Source organism: Podarcis filfolensis, assembly GCF_964270895.1.
Source record: "Podarcis filfolensis genome assembly, chromosome: 9".
Taxonomy (NCBI): domain Eukaryota; kingdom Metazoa; phylum Chordata; class Lepidosauria; order Squamata; family Lacertidae; genus Podarcis; species Podarcis filfolensis.
In genome coordinates, this window is record NC_139610.1 from 28,343,474 (window position 1) to 28,367,519 (window position 24,046).

The following is a 24,046-nucleotide window of genomic DNA, read 5'->3' on the forward strand; positions in this document are numbered from 1 at the left end:
CTAAGCTGCGATGCTCTGAAAGATGAACATTACGGGGACAACAAAGATACACAGGCAGGACACACCTAATTGCAAGGCACGTCCAGCATTTGCTGAACAACGAAGCGTGAGCACCACTGAAACGAGGCCTTGCCTTGCAAAGAAAAACTGCGTCCGCTTTAGTCGATTTGATTCACTAAGTTTGAGCGCCCGCTGCCCTCTGAGGACTACAACGTCCAGCATGCCAGGAGTTCCGTGGTTCACAATCCCCTTCGACACGGCAGGGCAATGCATTCTGGGAAATGTAGTCCGAGTCCGGACTTAACTTTTTGGAGCGCTTTGACTTTTGTCCCTCCGCTCCTTGAGTCGCCGCGCGCTTTCGAGGAATCGGGCAGAGAAAGCTCGGAGCGGCTTCTGGAAAAGTTATCAATGCGCGTGGTTTCAAGTCTCCTCCTCCCCGAGCTGCCGCTTTGGCGCCAAATTGTAAAGCGGACGTGTCCAGCATGGAGCCGGCGTTTCCCCGGGGCCGTGACGTTGTCCCTGCCTCAGACGGCAGCGAGATGAATGGTGGGGTTCAGACGCAGGCCAGCTGCCTGAATGGGTAGGCGCACGGTGGTGGGTCTCCTTCCTCATAACTTTCCTTGCTTCTCCCTCCAGGCATAAGGAATGGCTTGCTTAGAAAAATCTCTTTCCTCTCGCCCGCTTTTATGGGGATTTTTTGCGAGGAGGGGAAAGTGACTTGGAAAAACATCCCCCCCCCCCCTCACACGTCTGCTCATTGATCCCCTTCCGTGGAATTTGGAAACTTTCCTTTCATTCCCTCGTTTCCCAACCCCTTGAACTTCCGTCTGAATCTTTTCTTGATTTATGTAACGAGCTCTTTTCCTGCTTATATGCAAGTCCCACAGAGTTCAGGTAAATGGATATGGGATTGCCGCGTCTCTGAACGGGCTATCCTGTTGTTTCAATCGGCTGTATAAATAAGTTTTTAAAAAATGTTTCTGGTTAGAAACTTCTTTCTTTTCTAATCACATGTTTCTGAAGGCAATTCAACTTACTTCCGTCTCTGTCGTGGGTTTCCCTGCCCATGCGGTGATGTCTTATTATTGCACAGAGCCAACCTTGCCTAACACAGATAGCCTGTAAGTCGCTTTATAAAGTCACTTTGGCAAACCAGTTTGTATCCGCAGTCAGAGTAGATAAAGGGGCAGAGCAGGAAAGAAGCAATGGCTGCTTCTAGTTAAGTAGTGGTTCTGATGGTGATGCCAACTGTAGATGCAGAAAATATTAAAAAATAAATTTAAGGATCCGCAGAAAAAGGGGGAAGGAAGCCGAGTTTTGAAATGTTAAAATGGTTGTAAAATTATTGAAATGTATAAAACTGAAAATCTATAATAATAATAATAATAATAATAATAATAATAATAATAGATGAGCTAGTGGGGACTGAAAGGATTCTTTCCAACTGGTTCTGGTTTAGTAATTCTGTACCCCTTGCCTTTTGTTCTCACTACTCTCTTGCCTATGTTCCTGTCTGGTGTAGTCTGGTTTCCATTCCTTGCTCATCATGTATTCACAGCCAGGGTAGTGAATGATTGTCTGGAATATGTAGCGGCAGTCTCTTGCAGGCCATGGTGATGGGTAGATTCGTAGAGTTGGAAGGGACCACAAGGGACATCTAATCCAACCCCCTACAATGCAGGATTTTTTTGCCCAATGTGTGGTTCAAGAGAGATGGCTCCCTTGCAGCGTTCAAAACTCCCATTGTTCTTAGGCGCGTTTTGCGATAGGGAATTTCATTAGCGCAAGCAGTTTCTGAGCTCTGGGTGCAGTACTGTGCCTAGGATTTCAGATTAAAAATGCAGAGGAAGGAAAGGACCCTTTCTGCCTCCTCACTTCCAGCCACACTCTGAAGACTGGAGGAGAGACCCTCTTAGGAATATTAGGGGGGTGGGCAGGGGAAGGACTAGGGACCATGTGAAAAATGAACATAATATTTTAGCTGCAGTTCATACATTTTCAGTTTTGTATTCTTGTTATAAAAGAAACGCGCCTAGACATTCCGTTGTTGCGCCCATAACCTAGGCTTAAGGTGCCATTTAGCTCCTAGCTTTCATATCTCAGTTTCTAACACTGCTCCCTTGATATAAAAGAATGAAGATAAAGGGAGTATATTGAGGTGCCAACTGAGTGATGCCTTAAAGTGGCTAGGACAAAATTCAGTAAGTGCTCTTTCCAGCGCTTCTTTTTTTTCCCCATTGGTAAATTTTGTGATATGTTTTTATGTGCGCCGTACCAAAATGTGATGCCTTCTCTCAGCTGAGCGCTGCAAATTTCAGTGAATAAGAGATGTGATTTGGTAAAAGACACATATATTTCTTTTTGCTAAGTGATGGAGATTTTGTCATATTATGGAATTAAAAATACCTTATTTTGTTTTCATGTTTCATTGTTTTTAAATTTTATTATGATTAGGGCCTCAGAAGTTATAAGTAGTCTCGGCCCGGTATAAGGGATGGGCTATCGTTAAGAGGGTATTGGTGGATGGGTGGCTGGAACAGGAAGCACTCTGCGTTGCAACATTTCATTGCTGGTCCCACTTGTCATGTAACTGATGCAGCATACAGTGTGCGTGCGTGTGTGATGGTGGAAGTTGAAGCATTCTAAAATGCCTGTGTAATTTGGTGTTGAGTGGGCAATGGTCGTCTGAAGGGACTTTTAATACAGTGGTACCTCGGGTTAAGTACTTAATTCGTTCCGGAGGTCTGTTCTTAACCTGAAACTGTTCTTAACCAGAACCACCACTTTAGCTAATGGGGCCTCCTGCTGCTGCTGCCGCGCCGCCGGAGCACGTTTTCTGTTCTCATCCTGAAGCAAAGTTCTTAACCTGAAGCACTATTTCTGGATTAGCGGAGTCTCTAACCTGAAGCGTATGTAACCTGAGGTACCACTGTATTCATATTTTTTAAAACAATATGCCCTGCTCCACACAGGCTGAACCACCTTTTCAAATGTTGCAGGGGGTTGTTGTCTCTTGGTCTGATGAAATACTGTCAGTAGGCATCATGGATGTTAAAAAGGGAAAGAGATTTAGAATAACAGTGTATAAAAGATGCAAGAAGTTGACTGTGAATGTGAGTGTGAGAGGCAGAATATGTGAAGTACATGAGTAAAGGCACCAAATGGCAAAAATATAATTGAGGCTCCTTGCTTGGATGCATTGTAAGGGATGATCCAGTTGAAGGGTAGCTGAGGAAATGAAAATGTATAACATGAAGAAGAATAGAGGATATCTGGGCTATAAAATAAATCTACAGGGGAACTTTATGAGACTGTACTTCACAGTGATGCTGCAAAATTAGGGGCACTACTAATATACAGAATTATCTTAAAATATATCATTTAGCTATTCCCTAAATAGCTCTTTGAGCTAGCTTTGCTGTGATGTTCTCCCAGAGACACAGGCATAAAAAGCACCAAAATAATTAAATGAACAGCACAGTGTTGTGGATGCAACTCTCAGTGCATTTCAGGAAGAAAAATTATGTTCTGATGGTGTCAGGCGGGACTGATTATTGCCAAAAGCCTGGAAATCCATAAAACTAAACAATATTATCTTCTATAAAGGTTTTGATTACAGTCAATATTCTGAGCAGGGGGTAGCATGCAATTAAAAAAACATACACAACTATTTAGATAAAAAAGGCCTTTCTATTTCAGCTTCATTTTGATTGTGAAATGAAAGGAGACAAATCTAAAGGAAAGGAAGCAGCTGATGCCCTTGAAGGAAGGAAGGAAGGTTAATAATGTCCAAAGGAATCTAGCCAAGGTGATGAATGTGGTCTTTGGTAGGTGGAGTATTGCCAAAGCCTTACTATATATGAATTCGTGAGCTGAGTAATATAAAATACTACTGAGAGACAGTTATTAATATTTTTCTGTTTATGAGTCTGAAATGAGCAAATTCAGACAGTTTGTAATGCATTATGGGCAGGTACATATGGGTCACAGAATGCATACACGTTTTATGAACAAGGTAATTCTTAAATGAGGGATGCAGGTGGCACTGTGGGTTAAACCACAGAGCCTAGGACTTGCCAATCAGAAGGTTGGCGGTTCAAATCCCCGCGACGGGGAGAGCTCCCGTTGCTCAGTCCCTGCTCCTGCCAACCTAGCAGTTCGAAAGCACGTCAAAGTGCAAGTAGATAAATAGGCACCACTCCGGCGGGAAGGTAAACGGCGTTTCCGTGCGCTGCTCTGGTTCGCCAGAAGCGGCTTAGTCATGCTGGCCACATGACCCGGAAGCTGTACGCCGGCTCCCTCGGCCAATAAAGCGAGATGAGCGCCGCAACCCCAGAGTCGACCACAACTGGACCTAATGGTCAGGGGTCCCTTTACCTTTTTAATTCTTAAATGAGCTGGTTTCATACAAATTTAAGCCAGTCTTTTATCCAGTTAACTTTTATCTTACCTTAAGAGCAGTGTCTCTTAACAGCTTTGGGAAAGAGGTTTTTCCTTGACCAGATTGACTCTGCTTCATTTGAGGTTTTTAAACTGAGGTTGGATTGCCATGTGTCCGGGATTCTTCAGCTGTAATTCCTACATTGTAGTGGGTTGGACTAGATGACCCTCAGACCCCTTCCAAATCTACAATTCTCTGATTCTACAGGTGGTCAAGGATTAGACATAAGATTGAATATGTGTTAAAAGCTTTTTTTTCTACCACTGGTTTATAGAGCTTTGTCTAAGAAAGAGTCATAAAGCTCTTTTCTAAGATAGCCGACCATGCTCTTTGTTCTTACTCAAATAAATCTAAATTAGCAGCAAAGAAGCAGAATAGTGGAGAATGCAATTCAGGTTATTGATAAGCTTTGATGTCTCAGCCTTTATAAAAAAATACTAGAGCTTCTTTACTTCCCATCTATATACGAACAGAGTAGTTTATTGATAGTATTGTTGTATGCCACACTAATTTCTGAGTGGTGCAAGATTCCAGGGGCTCTAGACTTGTGTTTCCTTTTGGAGATGAGGCACAGCAGAGACTGTGGTTTCTTTATGATACATGGTTTATATACACATATATAACCTGAGTCTTTGTCCTTGTCCATGGAGTTTTCTTGGCAGGGATACCGGAGTGGCTTGCCCGTTCCTGCTCCAGGTGGATCATGTTTGGTCAAAACTCTCCACTATGACCTGTCCATCTTGGGTGGCCCTACATGGCATAGCTCATAGATTCTCTGAGTTATTCAAGCCCCTTCGCCACAGCAAGGCAGTGATCCATGAAGGGGTTTGATCCATGAAGGGGTTTGGCTGCGGGAGGCAGTGGAAGACAGGAGTGCCTGGCGTGCTGTGGTCCATGGGGTCATGAAGAGTGGGACACAACTAAACAACAACAACCTGAGTCTACAATGGAATGGTTCACAGCTTTAACACTCTGAAAGAATCTTGTTTCTCCCATAGCCCAAGCCTTGGATTCAAACAGAAATCAAAACTGACTTTCTCTGCAGCTTACTGCTTTACCACCAAGTCAAATCACTGCAACTTAACTCTAAACTCAGGCTTTGTCTTTCTAACTATCAGTGAGTTGAGGGAGGGGCCTCACCCATTTGCTGTCTCACTCAAAGCTCTTTTCCTTTCCTTAATGGCCCATCACCCAGGCCACCACCTCAACACAGGAAGCTAGTCTGGGTTATAGTTTAAAAACTTGCTGGATCCTGGGGTTTGAAGGATCTCGCATACAGCCTATACCCCCTCCCCCCAACTCATAACAGTACAGTATAATGGCTGTAGGATTCCCACCCCTTTTTACTTTAAGGAATTCTATTTGGTACCTTAGCCTTAATTTTCATTTCTGCAAGATTCCTTATTTCACATCCTTAAAATGCTCTTTAAAAATAAATATATCAGGATGACTTACACTATGTTCAGTATAGGAGGAGTTATCAGCAAATCTAATTAGCCACAATTTTAGTGACCTTGGAGGCTTTTGCAGATTGGCTTGGTCCTCTGAAGATGCTAGTTCTTGTAAATTGATGGTTGTATGTTCTCCTGAGGGAATAAGTCATCTGAATCCATCCATTGTTTCTGTCTTCCAAAAAAGAATGCTATCTTTCATACTGAAACCTTGTTCAGCAAGAGCTGAAATAGTTTAATTTCAAGTCTAAGCTCACCTGTGCCTTTAAACTGAATCTCTGTCATGATGTAATGAACAAATTGCCTTTGTCTTGACTGGAGTCTTAGCTAAATCCAATTTATACACCTTATACCTCCTATGTCTTAGTTTAGACTAAAGTAATGATTGTCCTTCAGGTGGTTTCCCCAAGGAGTAAAAATGTTGAGAAGAGAGCTTGTTCTTATAATTTTTCTCTAGACATTTCCATAGATAGCAGTGTGGAAGGGACATAATGAAGAAGAAAATTATTTCTGTTGTACCAGGAAAAAGAAAATTTGGGTGTAGAAAGACACATAATGAGCTCACCACGGAAGCTCATTTGCCCCATAATGGTATATATGCCCTGTTCAAGTTGAATTAGTATGTGGGCAGGGAGTGGGGATACACCAACCAGTCTTGCCTTGTCTGATTAGCCCTGGATATGAACGTTTTCAGGGAGAGGGTCTTTGCACATGTAGCTGTACACACAAAGACTGACATGTAACCCATTTGCTGCACACACATGCATTTGTGCAAATACCAGGTAGTGGGAAGGTGTGATGTCAGGTGCAAAGTTAGTTCAGCCCTCCTCATGCAGTGATTCAGCTTGTGAATAGGCTTGCCTGAGTAGGGTTTCAGTCTGAGTCTCCAACCTGAATCAAACTCTGAAGAAGTCCATTCACCGAAGAAGCTGGGTTTACACAGTGCTAAAGCCCTCTTCAGGCATTATACTAACAAGGAAATAGAAATGAGAGCTGGGAGGAGCATGCTAGCTGCACATTCTTGTCTCCTTGCCCTTGTCATTGGAGAATGGCTCTCTGCAATGGGGAGCCTGCTTCTACTCACGTAGCCTTCCCACACAATGTAAAACTTATTTTTCAGAGTTCTGTATTGTGTGGGAAGCTTCCACGAATAAAGGAGACACTTCACGGCAAACAGATGCTGTCCAACTCATTGATAGGGATAGTGGTGAAGCTAATGCCCTTGTCCCCACTCCCCACTCTAAAAGTATTGTTTCAAGAGTAAAGAACAGTATGCATTAAAAGTGTTTTGAAACTTTCTTAAAATCTAAATATTAAGTATGCAAAGTGCTTGAAAGCAAACTAAAACAAACAGCAAATCAATCATCCCAGCCATGGTGGCTGGGGAAGCCCAGCCAGATGGGCAGCGTATAAATAAGAGAGTTGTTGTTGTTTTTGTTGTTGTTATCCCTTGAAGGAGGGATGAAGAGGAGATCAACATTCACTTCAAAGATTGTATGTGTTGTAAGTATCAACGGCAAGGGGCAGGATAGTTACGTCTTTATGCGCCTTCATAGTCATCTTTAAGCATTTCTACCTGGTACATGTGAGACTCAAATGTGCAATAGTTTATATGGGAGCAAAAGATAATCTGTTCCAATATATCACAACCACAGTATGAAACACTATTAGTGGTTTTTTTGGCCTTCTAGGTTGTTCTGTGCCTAAAAATCAATTACAGAAAGGTGGAAGGATTAACCTTTACTATAGGATTTAAGCATGAAAAAAATGTCAGTGTTTGTTTTGTACATTAGGAATAAAATAGAGGAGTGCCACTCTGCTGCACTCTATGATTCTTGCTGGTGACTTCTAAAGGAGTTATTTCAAAGCTGTCACTTTCTGTTTTCTGAGATGCTGGATGCGGTTGAGGTGCCCTAGGAAATGCTGGCACGACAGGTGTCTTGGTATATACAAAACCTACAAATTAGAGTTTTAGGTGCTATGGCTGAGTGACAAAAGGTGAGGCTGGGAGACATGTTACTTTTTTCAAGGAGCTGAAGGCAGGCTGAAAGAGGGAGGCTGCTTCTTTGTGTACCTGGCAAAATTTGGGGTGGATATATTTGGTGGATATATTTGGTAAGGGACGCGGGTGGCGCTGTGGTCTAAACCACAGAGCCTAGGGCTTGCCGATCGGAAGGTCGGTGGTTTGAATCCCAGCGATGGGGTGAGCTCCCGTTGTTCAGTCCCTGCTCCTGCCAGCCTAGCAGTTCGAAAGCATGCAGTGCATGTAGATAAATAGGTACTGCTCCGGCAGGAAGGTAAACGGCATTTCCGTGCGCTGCTTTGGTTCGCCAGAAGCGGCTTAGTCATGCTGGCCACATGACCCAGAAGCTGTCCGCAAACAAAACGCCAGCTCCCTCGGCCACTAAAGCAGATGAGCGCCGGAACCCCAGAGTCATCTGTGACTGGACTTAACAGTCAGGGGTCCCCTTACCTTTATATTTGGTGTGTGCAGTACTCACCATGGAAAACAAAACCTCTTGCAAGTCACAGACCACTTCTCACACTCTTAAGGTTTTTTCCTGCTCTATTCTAGTTATGTATCTAAAGAATGAAACTCGTACACATAGGCTTTTCTCTTTTAGACCATGTATTTGTTTGAGAAATGAGTTTATTTGAAATGCTCCTATTTGGGGTTAATTGTTCCACCTGCCTATTCATGCTTCCCAATTGTAGAGATTTGGCGAAAGGGCCATTACTGTCTATAGACTCCTATAGAGAGATTCAAAGACTTGACTCCTCACATTAGAATGCACATTGGCAACACTATTTATGGGCAGTGTAACTGAAAACCATTCTTAGCAGACAGTGATACCACCAGAAATGTTCAGCAAAGAGTGCCTCATATTCTATTTTTATATTTTAGCTGTAACAAATGATATCGCACCATATGCTTGCAATTAGAATAGCTGGTCTAAGAGGTATCTTTGCTCAAGCAACTTAACTGTCAGTAATGCTGGAGCAAAGAACGTAACCTTTTGCATATTTCTCTAAAGAAGGTAACATTGAGGGATAGATAATAGTTGGCACTGCGCTGCCTAAAGACTGCAAATTGCTGCTTTAAATGAGATAATTTAGTCTCCTTTTGGCCTTTTTGGTTGAAAAAGAAGTGTTGCTCATATGGCACTGGGCAGATATGGAACACTGATATTCTCCACTATTAAATTCTTGATCTGAATTTATAACCTTTATGGTCAGATGCTGCTCTCTTAGTTGTACTAATTAAACCCTCATGCCACTCTGGAATTTTACATCATGGTAATTGACTTATTTCCAGAGACTCAAACACTGGGGTCAAAGTATACCTAATAGACTATTTTTAAAAAATAAAACAATTCATGCAAATCGTAACCATTAGTGTCATTCATTTGATTTGACTTTTGTAGGTATGGCTGTGAAACACCCTGTAAAAAACGTGATGACTATTTGGAGTGGCCTGAATATTTCATGGCTGTAGCTTTCTTGTCGGCACAAAGAAGCAAAGATCCAAATTCTCAGGTAAGAATATAGTGCCCAGGTAGCTTATGTTGCACTGTCTCTCATATATTTTTATGGCAATAAGTTTCTAGTCGTTCAACACAGTCTAATTACAAGGATATCCAAAGTTAGAGCAAAGAGGAAACTACAATGAGGATTTTATCTATCAAGTTGTAACTTGAGCTGTTTTTTCTTGGGAAGATTGTTCTTTTATAGTACTAGATGAGGAGCTGTGTGGTTCCTTTCCCCCACAAGAAGTAAAAATACTTACAGTTTACAGATAATGCATCTGATGAAAATAATTGAAGAATAAGCTAGTGTATTTGAGATTATAGTTTGATCTAGCCATGTAATATGGTACGTTTTTACTGAGGTTCTGACTTTTGCATTTTTACCTGCATGTCACTAAGTAGGAACAGACCAACTTAGCCTAAAAAGCATCACAATAAAAAGCATTTCTGTACCTTCCATGTTTTTGAATTGAGTTGTTATGCTAGGAACCTTTTCTCTTCAGGATGGTGCAGTTTGAATGAAGAAGCACGGTCTCAAATGATGCTTACATAGTGCTTGAACATTTTCAGTGTTGATGCTCAAGGTCAGACCAGGCTCACTTGGGTTTCCTTTATGGGGAAGTATAGCTTCAGCTACAACAGGGTGGGTACCACTTGCCTTGGCAGAGAAACCAGGTGAGTATGGGATCACCAAAATATCTGACCTATTACAAGAAACAAAGTTGTTCATTTCATTTCAGGTTGGTGCATGTATTGTGAATTCAGAAAACAAGATTGTTGGGATTGGATACAACGGCATGCCTAATGGATGCAGTGATGACTTGCTACCTTGGACCAGAACAGCAGATAGTAAACTTGACACAAAATATCCATATGGTAAGGAATACAATATCTATACCAGATTGCTTATTGTTTTTACTTACTAAGTACAGTGGTACCTCGGGCTACATACGCTTCAGGTTACATACGCTTCAGGTTACAGACTCCGCTAACCCAGAAATAGTGCTTCAGGTTAAGAACTTTGCTTCAGGATGAGAACAGAAATCGTGCTCCGGCAGCGCGGCAGCAGCAGGAGGCCCCATTAGCTAAAATGGTGCTTCAGGTTAAGAACAGTTTCAGGTTAAGTACGGACCTCCGGAATGAATTAAGTACTTAACCCGAGGTACCACTGTAATATTCTTGCTTTTATTTGTAAAACATTTTTCTCTTTCATATTAAAGAAAGAGGCTTTTACAACCAAATTTTCCTCTATAAAAAAAGGCATTCACATAATGTCATCTTAAGCTTTTTGTTTTATTTGTACAAGCCTATAGGAATGCTTGCCTAGCAGCTAGTGTAAGTAGAATAAATGTTTGTTTATCTACCCAAAATCAGGCAACTATAGTATTTATTCTTTGTAAGAACTGAAGTTGAACAGAATTTCTTCAAACCTTACAAGAGTTTCAGTGTTAATTGTAAATATGTGTTTTAGGAAAAGCACATTACAAGTCACAACACAGGCTAGGCAATGCAAAATAAAATTGGACTGTAGTAGTATTTTAATTAGGTTAGTGCCATATGTGAATAGTATTAAGAAATGAGCAATTAGTAGTGTTTGTTAAGTTTTGTTGTGTATATATATATATAGAGAGAGAGAGAGTGCGCGCTAAAATGCATGTTCGTTTAAAGCAATAGTGCCATTGTTCAGGTAGATTGCTCAAAGCCCCCTTAAACATGTCCACATTTCATTAGATGCTAGGATTGAGCATCCCATTTCCATTCTGAACATAGATGTGCAAAGAGCTTCTTTCAGTGAGTGAGGTGTTGCCTGATTTAAGTGTCCTTTTCCCACCATTAATGAGGGTGGCAGATGAGGTGGGACAAGCCTCACCATATTGCGGTCCTGCCTTTTACTGCTCTTTCAACGTGGCATACATTTTTTGTTCTCCTACGCACCTCACAACAGCCATTTTGTTACTGGTGCGCAAAATTACAAATGGGCCTAGTGGTCCAAAAAGGTTGGCCTCTATTTTATCTCAAAATACACCCCCGACCTCCTTTGCAAACAAATTGCTTAAGTTAAATGTCGAACAAAATACAGTGGACCCTCTTGTTACATGCAGCCCTGGATACGTAACTTTCGGGTTATGAACATGGCAAACGTGCGCAGAAGTGGTGCCTCTGCCTATGGACTTTTTGGGTTGCGGATGGACCCCTGGAACGAATTTAATTCGTATCTGGGGGGGTCCACTGTACAGTGGTACCTTGGTTCTCAAACTTAATCCGTTCCGGAAGTCCGTTCCAAAACCAAGACGCGCTTTCTAATAGAAAGTAATGCAAAACAGATTAATCCATTCCAGACTTTTAAAAACAACCCCTAAAACAGCAGTTTAACATGAATTTTACTATCTAACAAGACCATTGATCCATAACATGAAAGCAATAATCAATGTACTATACTATAAAATAAATAAGACAGTATTATAGAAGATTAAAAAAAAAATTCTTACCTGCACTGATGATAGTCATTGTTTGGATGGGGAGCTTTTATCCATTCCTGCAGTCACACAGTCAGTCTATCAGTAGCTGAACTGGGTTCCATACAGTCACAAAAACAAATTAACCTAAAAAGCCTCAAAAACAAAAACGCAAAATAAATAGCAAAAACAAAAGCACTAAACTTAATCTGTCCTGGAAGTCTGTTTGACTTCCGAAATGTTTGAAAACCAAGGTGCAGCTTCTGATTGGTGCAGGTGCCCTGGAAACAATAGCCAACAGCTGCATCAGACGTTTGGCTTCCTAAAAACGTTCGAAAACTGGAACACTTACAGTGAGGGGGGGAAAGTATTTGATCCCCTGATAAATTTGCCCGTTTGCCCTCCGACGAAGGAATGACCAGTCCATAATTTTAATGGCTGGTTTATTGTAGCTGTGAGAGACAGAATAACAACAGGAAAAACATGATTTAGAAGCGAATGGGCTGGATCCGGCCCCCAGGCCTTAGTTTGCCTACCCATGAACTAGCTAGTTTACTTTTTAATGATTTCTTTAAATAATGATTCTCTGGTGCCAAACATTTAAATTTGGATAGAACTGTGTCCCCTTATTGGCCTATAGCTATTATGCAGAAGAATGAAGCAGAGCACCTGCTAGCTAACCAATTAGAATTTACTAGCTTCTGATGCCTTAGCACCTGTTTAAAAAGACAGAAATCTCACTCAGTTAGTTATCTCCTTTTTGAAGCAGTGTAAACAACAGCAGTTAAGCTGTCACTCAGGTGACCTGCTGGCTTCCTGCTGATAACATTTTATCTCCACAGCTCTAGAAGAAAACCCAGGACAGTTTACATAACTGTTAACCCTTATATAAAACCTTGGAAACAATATGATTTCTCCACAACAACAAAAATGAGTTTTCCTTACGGCGTTACTGTTCTTTCACAGGAGCCTAATATGGTGCTTCTTGGAAATTAGAAATAACCTCTTCACTTTTGGATTGTTCCAAGATGACCTTGTAGCAATTAAGACAGTCTTAATAGGTGCTAGTGAAGATGGTAACGGTACAAAATGATTGTCTAAACTGCATTCTTAGTGCTGGTCGCTTTTTCTCAAGCTTCATTGCCAGCTATCTTACCTGGAGGTGAGAGCTGCTTGGCTTTACTTCATAATTCCCTCTGCTCTTAAGAACACAGAGTGCACTTGCATAATCAAAAGAACATTCCTATCCATGCATGTAAACACACAAATGAGCTCCTTTATAATGGCAATTAGAGCTCTCTGGGAGCACTGGTGCCGTGAGATATTGCTACACTTAGGGTGACGGAAACTACTTGGCCTTCAGCCTATGGCTTTGCTTCGTCCTGTAGGTGTTCACGAATGGCCATGTTAATGTGCTTAATGATTTCATTACTCACTGCAAGCCTGGCCAGATTGCTTGACCTTCATTGATCTTGGTATTTCTGGATTATTTCCCCTCCCCTTCCCCACTTTAAATTTCTCTCTGGTGTGACAGATTGTGCTGGCTGTTTGCTTCTGGAAGGACGCAGGCATTTGCGGCGTAACACTTTGTTAAGTTTCAGATTGATGACTCACTTTAATGAACGCTCATATGAATATTTGTTGGGTTCTTTTTATCTTTAATCAGTGTGTCACGCTGAACTGAACGCCATAATGAACAAGAACTCTGCTGATGTGAAAGGCTGCAGCATGTATGTTGCCTTGTTTCCGTGTAATGAATGTGCAAAGCTCATCATCCAGGCAGGTAAGGGAAGGTGCCAGCTTGATTTGTCAGTGTTGCTGCACTATCTGTTCATGGGTACCTCATCACAGATGTATTTGGTTTCCAAATTGCGGCTGTTTAGATCTAAATTAATTGCACTATCAACCTTTAAGACACTCCTTGTGTTTTCTATACTTGAGTGGTGCCAGGTTTTCCCATGCTAATTGCATCCTCTGTGATTCTTAGCTTGTTTTTAATTCGAGTTTGCCTCTTCCTCGACCAAGAGCTGCCAAGGAACTGTGCAGGCGTTGCATATAATTAGTGTCAATTTACAATTCTCTGACACATCGCGAACAGAAAATGGGGGTGAGGGTGGGGGAGAGAGAATAAACTGAGTGTGTCACAAGATCTGCTGGGAGTATATATATGTAACATTTTAATTTGAGCGTCAGACATGGTCGACACTTGAAGATTTTATCTCTTTGGTCATAAATGTCACAGAGACTTCTATGATCTCTCTTATAATTATGTCTTTCATTACAATAGTGATAAATCTTCACCACTGCAGCAGGTGTGCTAGTCTGATCATTAGTCCTTTCTTCAGATTATTGGATACTAGTAAAATGTCCATTATTATGACAAGATGCAGAATGAAGGCTTATATATTTCACAGATCCCTGCGGTCTGGGGGAGGGGGGGAATGTGCATCTGTACAGGATCTCTTGTCAATGAGACCTGGGTCACCCGCTGTTAACACTCATAGGCACGCTTTCCCCAAGTGCAGCACATTACTTTGGGAAATCTCCATACCACAGTGCTAGAGTATATTCTGTGCTTGCAAAAGGTCCCACGTTAATCCTCAGCATCTTTGGGTCTGAAATTCTGGCACGCTACTGCCAATCAATGGACCAGTGGGGACTGACATTTCTCTGTGAACTTTCACTGTAGGGATGAATGGCAACCCTCACTTATTTGGGAGAAAATAAAGGGGTGTCCCATTGGGATGGGGTCTAAGTCTTCTCCTGCCTGCATAGGAGTTTGGATTTGATATCCCACTTTATCACTACCCGAAGGAGTCTCAAAGCAGCTAACATTCTCCTTTCCCTTCCTCCCCCACAACAAACACTCTGTGAGGTGAGTGGGGCTGAGAGACTTCAGAGAAGTGTGACTGGCCCAAGGTCACCCAGCAGCTGCATGTGGAGGAGCGGGGAAGCGAACCCGGTTCCCCAGATTACGAGACTACCGCTCTTAACCACTACACCACACTGGCTCTAGGGACATTCCGGTCTTGTTTCTTGGCCATACTTCACTATGATGGAAAATTGGGAGAGTGACACTTGGTTTCAGGCACTGGGCTTTTATACAGCTAATTTCCTCTGCCACAAGTGGAAGAGCTTTAATTGCAATATAAATGGCTCTGTTTTGATTAAATTTTAATGTTAATCAACTGGATTGGCAGGCCAAAATTTTAGAAACGTGGAGAAACTTCTCACAAGTATTCCCTTGTAGATTTTAAGCATTTTATCAGGGCTGAAATGTAAGGAGGGGGAAAATGATATGCACTGTTTTTTGAAAAAGTTATACCTAATGACACCACGGCCATGACCCAATTACTTAGTCTGTTGTAAAGGGCAATTATAAAATAAAAGTGCCAAAATAAACTATAAATAGAACACAGTCTTGCCTCTGAGAAGACACTGCCCTGCTTTGTCTGACTGTTGCGGCTAGTAAGGGATCCTGGGAGAGACTATTCCACCTGTCTGCCCACCTTGTTCCCAATTCCCCTGCCAGCCAGTAGTAGGAGAGTGGAGACAGTTACAGCTACTTGACTGGCGTTCCTGCCCACAAACCAAATAAGAGGACCACTGCAGTGCCAGTGCAGACCATCAGTGCTGTTGACCCCTGTCCCCCAAGGAGAGACGTCCAAGAGATTTATCCCTATTGGGGTCACCAAGAGGGTGAGGGTACCACTCTTTAATTTTGCATTTTTGAATTTAATCATCTGGTATACAAAAGTGAGTTACATATTATAGGATGGTAACTTGAATTTTGCATGTGTTTTGCAATCCGGAGTGATAGTTTGCGTTGCAACGTTTCTGAGTGTTTTAATGTTGCTTGAATCATAGAATTGTAGAGTCGCAAGAAACCCCGAGGGTCATCTAGTCCAGCCACCCCGCAATGCAGGAATATGCAGCTATCTTTTGCGGGGATCTAACCTGGTGGCGCTGTGGGTTAAACCACAGAGCCTAGGACAGAGCCTAAGGTCGGCTGTTCGAATCCCTGCAACGGGGTGAGCTCCCGTTGCTCGGTCCCTGCTCCTGCCAACCTAGTTCGAAAGCACGTCAAAGTGCAAGTAGATAAATAGGTTACCTTCCAGCGGGAAGGTAAACGGCGTTTTCGTGCACCGCTCTGGTTCGCCAGAAGCGGCTTAGTCATGCTGGCCCCATGACCCGGAAGCTGCACGCTGGCTCCCTCGGCCAATAAAGTGAGATGAGTGCCGCAACCCCAGAGTTGTCCGCGACTGGACCTAATGGTCAGGGGTCCCCTTTACCCTTTACTTTAACCTGCAACCTTGGCATTATCAGAACCATGCTCTAACCAACTGAGCTTCAAGCCACTTAGGGGAAGAATCTGAAGCAGTATAGAGTAAGGCCCTACCTGAGTCGGAGATGGCATGATGTATGTATGTATGTATGTATGTATGTATGTATGTATTTATGTATTTATTTATTTAATGTATATCCTTCTGTTCTTCCCAAAGGTGTTTGTATGATACTGTTTTGCCTTAGATGAAGGGGGCGAATGAGCTGCTTCTAAATCATACGTAATGCTACCAGGAACTTTTTTGTGGATTTTCTTTTTTAATGTTTAAGAGAATATTTTCTTTTTATGTGTTAATTATGCTACTTTAAACATGGATCACGGTTGTATTTGTATCTGATTCTCATTCATAGTGTTTGATATACAGTTTGGTTGTTTAAGACAGGCTGTAAACCACTTAAGAGATTCCTTTGGAGATGTGAAGTGGCATAAATTTGATATAAATAAATAAATTGATAAATGTAAAATAAGATTCAGCGAAATAAAGTATGTGTAAGGTACATAAACACAAGTATGATTTAATGATAATTAAATTTTCAGTTATCAAAGGTTAATTTCCACATTTTACATGGGATATGGCTCTTGAAAAGACTCAGCACATTGTATGTATTTCTTAATTTTTGATGGAAATGACACCATGTAATATTGGGGCATTTTAGAAATCTAGGTCCATCTCGATTTTGCCTAATAAACTCATTTGCCATTATATTCATTTGCTTTATATGCAGCAGTGAAATAGTTAAGCTCTTAAAGCAATCACTATTTCAACTCTCTCCTGTCAGACTCATTGTCAGTTATCACTCTTGGTTTTTTCTGTTCTTTGTGTGTTCAGGATGTAATATTGACATGTTGGCAGAATGGGAAAATTTGTAGGATTGTGCTCAGCACAGTCACAGTTAATGCTTGCAAGTCCGGTGGGGGTAGGGAAGAGCCATGGAAGCAGAAACTGAAATTGCAAGAGATATGAGTGCTTTGAAATTGTCCAGAATCTGCTTTAAGTAATTACGTGAGACTGTCCTATTGTGTTTTTTTAAGGATGAATTCACGATACATACAAATTCTTCAGAGAAGAAATGTCTCCTGTCTTTCAGTGTGAAACATTGTGCACACTGATGGACAGTAATAGCTTCGCATTCTGGAAACAGAAATGCCAGCAAAGCAGAAGACAATTGGGTTGCAGCAATTTCACAGTTGCAGTTCAGTGTGTGGCTCCATCTACTCTAGCTTTCTTTATATATCCCACCAATAACTCTACTGATCCTCTTGGGAAAATATATAACACTTTTGGTATTGCACCCTCTTAAGTGCTGGGCCTGAAAATCCTGAGGCTAAATCTGTCTTCCTCCACTTTTGAAGTTCCATGACCTTCAGAGTTTTTGGCCTCATTAACAATCCCATCTCTTCCCAGATTAAGCTACTTTTTTTATTTTATATAGCAGCATCATAGGACAAAATACCTATGCTCTAGATCTGTCATGCCGGTTCTAGTTGTTGCTAATGTTGGATGCCCTATTTTAACTTGTTTGTAACATGCAGTATCAGCATGTCTTTAAACTCTTTAACTGGTAACAAGTGGTTTAGTTTAAAGAAAACTAGGTGGGTTAAGCGGAGGACACTCTGAATAGGAAACAAATAATGGCTCAAAAAAAATTCCCCATGCTAACATCCTCTCCAGATCTCTAGACAATCTAGTGTGAACATAACTATGTGCAAATATTTCATTCAATTTTTCTAAAAGCTGACAAATTGCCCTATTAGTCAAATCACGCCTAAACCAATTGATGGGTTTTACCCTATACAGTGGTACCTCGGGATGCAAACGGGAACCGTTCCAGAGCCCCGTTCGCATCCTGAATGGAACGTAAAATGCGTCTGCACATGCGCGGGTCGCGTTTTGCCGCTTCCGCGCATGCGCGTGATGTCATTTTGAGCGCATTCGCGAGTGGCGAAACCTGGAAGTAACGCGCTCCATTACTTCCGGGTTGCCGCAGAGCGCAACCCGAAAGCGCTCAACCTGAAGCACATTCAACTTGAGGTATGACTGTAATTAAAATAGTGTCCATGAACCTCAGAGCTTTTACTCCTGCCTATTGCCAACAGAACTCTCTGAGCAAGGGGTTGCCTTCTCCCTTTTCTGTATACACTGGTGGGAAATCCTGCTGCACATAAGGGGCTGCTTTATTAGGAGCACAGCTGATTTGGAAATTGGCAGATTTGCATACATTTCTTCTGCTTAAAAATATCTTTATGTAGATGTTACTTTTCTACATAAATTTAACTCTGTCTTTCCTTGAATGCATCTAAACATTTTTGCTTCTCATTGTTGTGTCCGCTCATAGGTATAAAAGAAGTAATTTTTATGTCTGACAAATATCACGATACTGTGGAGATGACAGCTGCACGACGCTTGTTTGATTTAGCTGGAATTATATACAGGTGAGGTAATGCATGGGCTCTTGCATCTTTTGTCCCTTCCATCCTTTCATATGCTTCTGTGCTGTTCTGAAGCCCCACACCTATTCAGCTATAGGCCTCCTCCCATTCATGATGCAAGTAAGTGAAATGATATCATTAAGGGCTCCAAGGATCAGGGCCAAATACAGGGAAGTGGTTGCCTGCTGTAAGCTTTTTCTGTAACCTATTTCACAGCCTTTGTGCAAAAAGGGATGTAGTGGCTGCCACCAAATATATTTGGATTCTTTGAAAATCATGGCAGACAAGTCTCCTGCCCCAACCTGTAGAGAAAAGCAGGTCATATTTATTTATCTATGAGGAAGATACCTTTATGGAAAACCTTATACCTTCTTCCTATGTTGTGTAGTATTTCCCTAAGAAATATGGCCTATGCAATATGGCAAAATGCATGTATTTATTGTTTGCGGTGTTATTCTTGTTTGTATTCTGCCAAATAAGAATTTATTGTTCACGTAAAATATAGGCTGTATAGCATGTTGTCATATTGGCTGTGCTTAAAGAATATAGCAGTAGAGGTGTTACAAAGGTTGTCTTTGGTTATTCCTAGCAAGTTACTTCTTAAAGCTGAAGCCTCTGCTTCCTTACTCAGAAAACAGTGTCTTACTTCCATGTAAGAGCATAAAAGATAAACATCAGGCTGCAGTCCTATACACCTCACCTGGTTTAGCTGGCCAATCAAAGCCATTTCCTGGGATGTCCTGTTTCCTGGGGTGTGGCCGCTGTCACATGCTGGCAGCTTCTAGGAGCCACAGGTGAGAACTGAGTGCAGGGGGGAGACCAAAGGTGGACAAACTACCCCAGAAGGAGCACAACGTGTTCCCCACAAGAGGTACTGCCCTCCCCTAATATCCCAACACCCCATCCAAGTGCAATACTCCAGAAGAAATTGCAGTATAGATCCATGATAGATACGGATTGTGATTAATGTTGTGTGTACACCACTTCGCAAACCAATGGTGGGAGAGGACTTTATGCAGACTAAAGGAGACTGTGTACACAGCCTTCGGGTATAACCAAGCAGATCTTTTCATGGAATGTGGCCTGAAGACCAAAAAAAGGGTATATTTTATAAGGCACTAAGGGAGGTTAATGTGTTCAACTAATGGTTTAACACCTTTATGATGCTGTGGTGAAAGGCTAATTATTATGAATTTAAAAACTTGAAAATCTTAATATTAATGTAGAACCTTTTTGAAGTTTAGCATGTTTTAACAGTTCTGACTGAAAACATTAAGCAGACTTCTAGCTCCTGGGCTAAAGTAGAAATCATGAGCCAATAATGCAGCATTTGAAATTCTGTTCTAAAGTTATTCCTTGTATTATATGTCTACCATGGGCACTAGGTGAAGTGGAGGCATAACTCATTCTGTTGCAAGTGAAATATTTCCAGAGGTTGCCCATGATTAGGGTGCCTCCAGCGTTTCCAAGCGATAGGCTGGATAAAGTGTGTGTGCCACCCTCCTCCCAAACTTGTCCTTCATTCTCTTGGCTGTTTTTGCCTCTTCGTATTGATTTGTGAGGATATGGTTATGCTTAATGAATCTCTAGAACTGAATTGTCAAGCTTAATGAGACACTAAATCCACACTATTTGCATAATCCTCTGTTTACTGGTAGATTGTAAAATATACACACAGTCCCCAAATACCTTTCTTGCTAATTGCTGCAGCAGATGCTCTAATGATGTAAAAGGATGAGCTTTGTTGGCAATATTAATTTTACAATTCTAAAGTTGTAACTTAAAAATTATTCCAGTTTCCACTAGTTTATATTTTCTATCCCTTGCATAATGCAGTATATTTTCCCCCTTTGCAGTGAAATTACTGAAGCAAACTTTGCAAGTTTTCTGTGAAAAAATTGGCATGAAAAAATATCAAATGTTACAGAAAGACTGGTTACATGATGCCACCTCCTGCAGCTAGGTTGTTAGAAATCCTTTGACTCCTGGCTAATTTATGAACTCCAATAGCTGAGGAACATACAAACTAAGCAACCCCATGTGTCTTTTTGTCTTAGACTTTCTTGTCCGGGTTTCTCTCAGTATGGTGCACTATAATTGGCTCCTATAGAGATGAAACACAGAGTGAATCCAATGATATTTTCGCCTTCTTAAAATTTAGTTGGGAGGCAAAGCAAACAAAATGTTTAACTACTTCACTAGCTAATATCCATCTCTCTCCTTCTCTCTCTCTCCATTTCTTCCCCAGGAAATTCAAACCTAAGTGCAGTAAGATAGTCATTGATTTTGATTCAATTAACAGCAGACCGTGTCAAAAGCCTCTGTGAGTTACATCTAATTAAATCTCTAGAAGATTGTGATTATCCTTTTCTTAGAAGCTGCTAATGCCTTTCATCTTGAAGTTTGGCATAACTTTTTAATAGCCCACTACAGTTGTAAGTAGACATCTAAGGAATATGTCAGGCCCAGAAATTTTTTGTCCTCCTTGCCATATGTTTTAAGCTTTGACTTCCTGGAGTTTTCCAAATCTTTTCTAAATGGAACCTATAGGTGAGGTCTGGACTTGTGTATGAACAATAGGAAAGGTGTGTTCACTGTGCCAACATCTGATCTGAATGAAGAGAACCAAAGTCACAAGCAATAACCTATGAATATTGGCTCGATCAAGAAAGCTGCTGGATAGCTTGTGTGGTGACGTGTAACTGTAGGGATGCATCTACCAGCCTAGCAGGTCTGCATAAAGCACAAACTATTGAAAATGTCATTTTTCAAGCAATATGGCTAGATGTCTCTATAACAGTCAAAATATTGTGTGAAATCCATACTGGTACATTACACCTTGATATTTTACCAGATGTTCATCTCTTTAATTGCTTCTCCTGTTGCAGTGTAGCGTGTAAGCATGTGTTCAATTATGTTTGAAGAATGTTTTGTATTGGATGTAGTTTCAGAGTAGCTTTAATTCCTTTCCCCCCAAGATACCTTCCATTTAGCAGAGGATAAGTGCATAAATCATTAGGCTTTCACCTATGGGACTCTGTTTGGAACTGATTTTAATGTCTAAAAGGAGACACATTTATTGGTCTAAATCTCTACTAGACAATCCAGCACATTACAATTCTGGGATCAGCCTCTAAGGTAACTTAATCACTGCTTCCCCTCTAAGGGAAATGAGGAGATTCAGTCCGCACTGAGGTTGAACATGCCAAATGTCATAATTATGGTTTTAGCTTGCTTTTAGTTGTTAAAAACTGGCCCTGTGCCATAAGTTCTGGAAACACAGGCTAAAATTATCAAGGGCTTTCAATATCTCCCCTTCTATTTGATTTTGGGAGGGAATGCCTAATTGTGCATGTTTAGAAAATGTTTCCAATCCCAAAGGTATTCATGTTTTTTTAAATATTGTGATGTTTTCCTGGACTCTTATTTTCTATGTTGAAACCATTCTGTAGATTAAGACATTGTGTAATTTGGCTTGCCACCAGTATTATTAAAGTCTTATTAAAATCCTACTTTGTTGAAGTAGACTCATTATTATTATATTACACTATATGTTTGGCTCTAGAGAGCTGCTGTTTCTGCAATCATATGCAAAGTGTATTTTGTATATTTGTTGTATCATTACAGAAATTGTAATGATCAAAAATTACTTTGCTGCTGAAGAAGTCATGCTGTAGTGGTGGTTACATGTGAACCTTTAAGTATTTTTTTTTAAATATTCAGCCAATTGAAAAATACGCTCCAGCTTCCCCTAATTTCCATCTGAAATCTGGCTTAATTGTTTTAGGAGTATTTTCTTAATTTGTGGGTCAGCCTAACCATTTATGTAGATGAATATTGTTTTTGGAAAATACATGGCATTTTATTTAATTTTATTTCTTGTGTGTGTTTCTGAATATTTAAAGGAAAACCCCTCAAACACACAAAAAACCTCTGGTAGTGTATTATCATGGCAGTTTCATGCGGATTGAAGTGCACATATTTTTCTTGTCCACACAGTGTCCTAATCCAAAGGCCAGCTGAAACGTTTTTCCAATTTAATACTCTTCCCTCCCCCACCCCCAAATCTCTGGATAATCTGGTATGAAACATATTGCATTAACACTGCACAAGTGTGGATGCTCTGCAGTGCGATCTGACATGCTTTTGTGGCTGGTTATTCACCTATGTGGTGATGTTCTTGGGTTTCACAACACCCTTGTTCTTAATGCAGTATATCTAAAGGATGAGCTGAATTGTACTGCCTAGATATGTATAGAGATATTTTCCTGTTGCGGTTAGTAGGGTAGTGCTTTGAAATGGTTGCATTTAAAAGGAAATATTCCAAACAGGCAAGAGTCATTCTATAAGGAATTCCTTGATAACTGAGGCATAATAACACTAAATCGGAGAGGAGTGTTGCTGGCTGTCATGACCAATAAGTAACACAAAGGGCCCAAAGTACTCAGTAGAATTGGTACGCTCAAAGGAGAGACATGCAGGAAAATAAGAGATAGACTACTTTGTCACTGCTGGTTGATATTCAGCAGCATACACAAGGAGGTAGAAATGCAGGCTTCTTACAGGCCTAAAGGAAGTCATTCAGTTATGCGTGTTCAAAATTATTATTATTTTTAAACCCACTATCCTAAGCAGTACCAAATGCCTCAAGAGGAGATTATGAAAAGCAACAGAATTGACTCATTTGGATGCTGGTACTACAGTCTTCTAATCGCGGTGATTTTTTTTTAACAGTGTCTTCTTGTTTAGTCAATGTGTACAGTAGTCCAAGGTTTCAAAAAGACCACCACCACCAAAGGAAAGAAATGCAGTCATGGTTAAACCACCACTTAATGCCTTGGAATGTTATTTTGCAGCATATTTTGGCTAGTCAGTAAACAGAGAAACCTATGCTTGCTTTTCATGGAGAAGTTTTATCAGGGATACAGGTTGGCTTTTACCTCCGTTGTACTATGTTCTAGCTGGAATATTGCTGGATTTAAAAGTACCCATTAATAATATTGTTATTTTTAATTTTTTTGTTCATAACAAGAACTTGAATAGTGCATGTACACAAGAGACTCTTAAGAATCCCCGAAGGCAGTGCTGCTATTCCTTCTACTGAATGAGAGGTAGGAATGGTTCATAGTGCTATCCAGGCTTCTTTTGGGTAATGTGATGGGCACTGGTTTTCAGCATTTCTGTCTGGAGGGAACACTTTTCATATGGCTGCAGAACTGCCAAGCCTCTGCTATGGATCCGTTTGTTCATTTTGGAGGACTTGGGGCATATTTATAGGGTGTTCACACAGGTTATTGGCCATATTAGAGGAGTCTACATATCAACGTACAGCTGCACAATGCAGCATAAAATCAGTAGTGATTAGCAAGCTTCAGGGAAGCTTTTCTCCCATTACC

The 24,046-nt window shown here is 41.0% G+C and overlaps 1 protein-coding gene across 1 annotated transcript; it reads left to right on the forward strand.

Annotated features, from left to right (window-relative positions):
- Positions 1–337: 337 nt before the first annotated feature.
- DCTD (dCMP deaminase) lies at positions 338–22,162 on the forward strand. Its single transcript, XM_083631387.1, has 6 exons — positions 338–580; positions 9,318–9,429; positions 10,160–10,295; positions 13,542–13,658; positions 18,557–18,653; positions 20,899–22,162. The coding sequence occupies exons 1-6, from the start codon at positions 483–485 to the stop codon at positions 20,975–20,977; spliced, it is 639 nt and encodes a 212-aa protein (XP_083487513.1). The 5' UTR covers positions 338–482; the 3' UTR covers positions 20,978–22,162.
- Positions 22,163–24,046: the final 1,884 nt, after the last annotated feature.